The 1,548-nt window shown below is 56.3% G+C and overlaps 1 protein-coding gene across 1 annotated transcript in view; it reads right to left on the reverse strand.

Moving 5' to 3' along the window:
* ZDHHC18 (zinc finger, DHHC-type containing 18) overlaps window positions 1–1,346 on the reverse strand; it is a gene marked incomplete at both ends in the record, with an annotated part of 8,355 nt that extends 7,009 nt beyond the window's left edge. The window contains 2 exons of the mRNA XM_010086462.1: window positions 416–424; window positions 1,186–1,346. Coding sequence (XP_010084764.1) covers window positions 416–424; window positions 1,186–1,346 — 170 coding nt within the window. The remainder of the gene's footprint in view (window positions 1–415; window positions 425–1,185) is intronic.
* Between the last annotated feature and the right edge of the window lie 202 nt (window positions 1,347–1,548).

The raw sequence follows: 1,548 nt of genomic DNA on the forward strand, positions 1-1,548 counted from the left end.
AGCTCCAGGCAGCTCCTCGCAGCAACATTTATGTCCTTCTCTCGTCCCTTCAACAGCAACGCCGCCGGGACGCCAAGAGGAAGGAATATCTTGAGAACATCAAGCAATTGATAAACAGCGAGCGTCCGAGCAGCAGCGTTACCGTGCCCAGGACACCGGCTCGTCGCTGCACATCTAAGGGATCACAGCGTAATCTGCTCACACACGCCTGGTTCCTCCTCCCCAGGAAGCACCCGGGTCACAGGAATCAGGGAAACCCCAGAAGCTCCCGACCCGCAGCTGGAGCCAGTGGCACCGCCAGGCTGCGGGGACACGTTTCTGTCACCGCGGGGGAGCAAGTGTCCGGGCGGATGGCGTTGAAACCTGCCGTGTGTGTTAGCAGCACAAGGGGATTCCTCCTCCTCAGGGTCCAAACTGAGGATATCTGGGGACAGCACAAGTGCCACCCGTGTGTGCTGGCACGTCCACTGGGGACCTGCAGCTGGAGGCTGGCTCTCTGCTCAGCAAAACCCCGGATCACGATTGCATTTTGGGGGTTATTCCTTTCTTTTAGTCACTTTTAGAGGAGCACCTTCCAGCTCCCGGGAACTCTTTGGAAATAGAGATGCACCAGTGAGCACGGGAGGAGGACGAGAACGGGACGATGCCACCAGCCCCGGCTGGCACAGCAGGCAGCACCTGCAGCCAGATCACCGCTTTAGGCTCTTACAGACATGGAGAACTGCTCTGAGGATATCTTAAAATGTTTTTTTTTTTTTTGGTCAGATGTAGAATTATTGCCTTGCAGCCACCCTCAGTGGGGCAGATTCGAGTTGTCTCACGTTGGCTTTGCTAAAGCATCCGTTACTACAGCTCCCACCAGCACGGGCTCCTGGACGCGTGCACCTTCTTGGCTGCCACCGAGCCAGCGTGACAGAGCAGTTTGTACGGGGACAGACATTAGCATACTGTCAGAAACCACAACAATAAAGAAAACCTTACGGCACAGCAGGCTCAATGGCAAATCAGCATCTCCAAAAGCATTATTCCTGGATTAATTACCCCGAGTCCTCACCACCCTGATTTTGCAGAACGAACAGGGTCAGATTCCCGGGAAAGAAGAGCGGCTGAGCCCGAAATGCTCGTGCACACCCACACACAGAGGCACGACCGGACCCAGCACAGCAGAGGGAACACAAGTCTCACCGATCCGCTTCTCCAGGTCAGCAGCCTCGCTGGGGGTGGCTCTGGGCAGGATTCCCGGGTCCCTGAAGCTCGTCTGGAGCAGGCAGCTGATGACAAAGAAGAAGAGGACGGCTGCGATGATGGGGATGGCCAGGGTCAGGTGGCTGGCGAGGAAGGGACAGCTGGTAAAAGAGAAAAAAAATAATAATTGCATTGTTACCAAGCAGGGCTCCAGGACTGGCTGTCGGCTCTGCTGTTACACACCGTGAATCACCACCAGGTGCTGGGCTCAAGCACTTCAGCTTCGCAGAGCCCTCCAGAACAGCGAGGGCCAGCCCAGAGAACACGGGAGCAGCACCTCTGGCACGAAGACAGCAGCACAAG

The sequence above is a fragment of the Pterocles gutturalis genome, unplaced genomic scaffold, assembly GCF_000699245.1.
Source record: "Pterocles gutturalis isolate BGI_N339 unplaced genomic scaffold, ASM69924v1 scaffold6666, whole genome shotgun sequence".
Lineage (NCBI taxonomy): Eukaryota > Metazoa > Chordata > Aves > Pterocliformes > Pteroclidae > Pterocles > Pterocles gutturalis.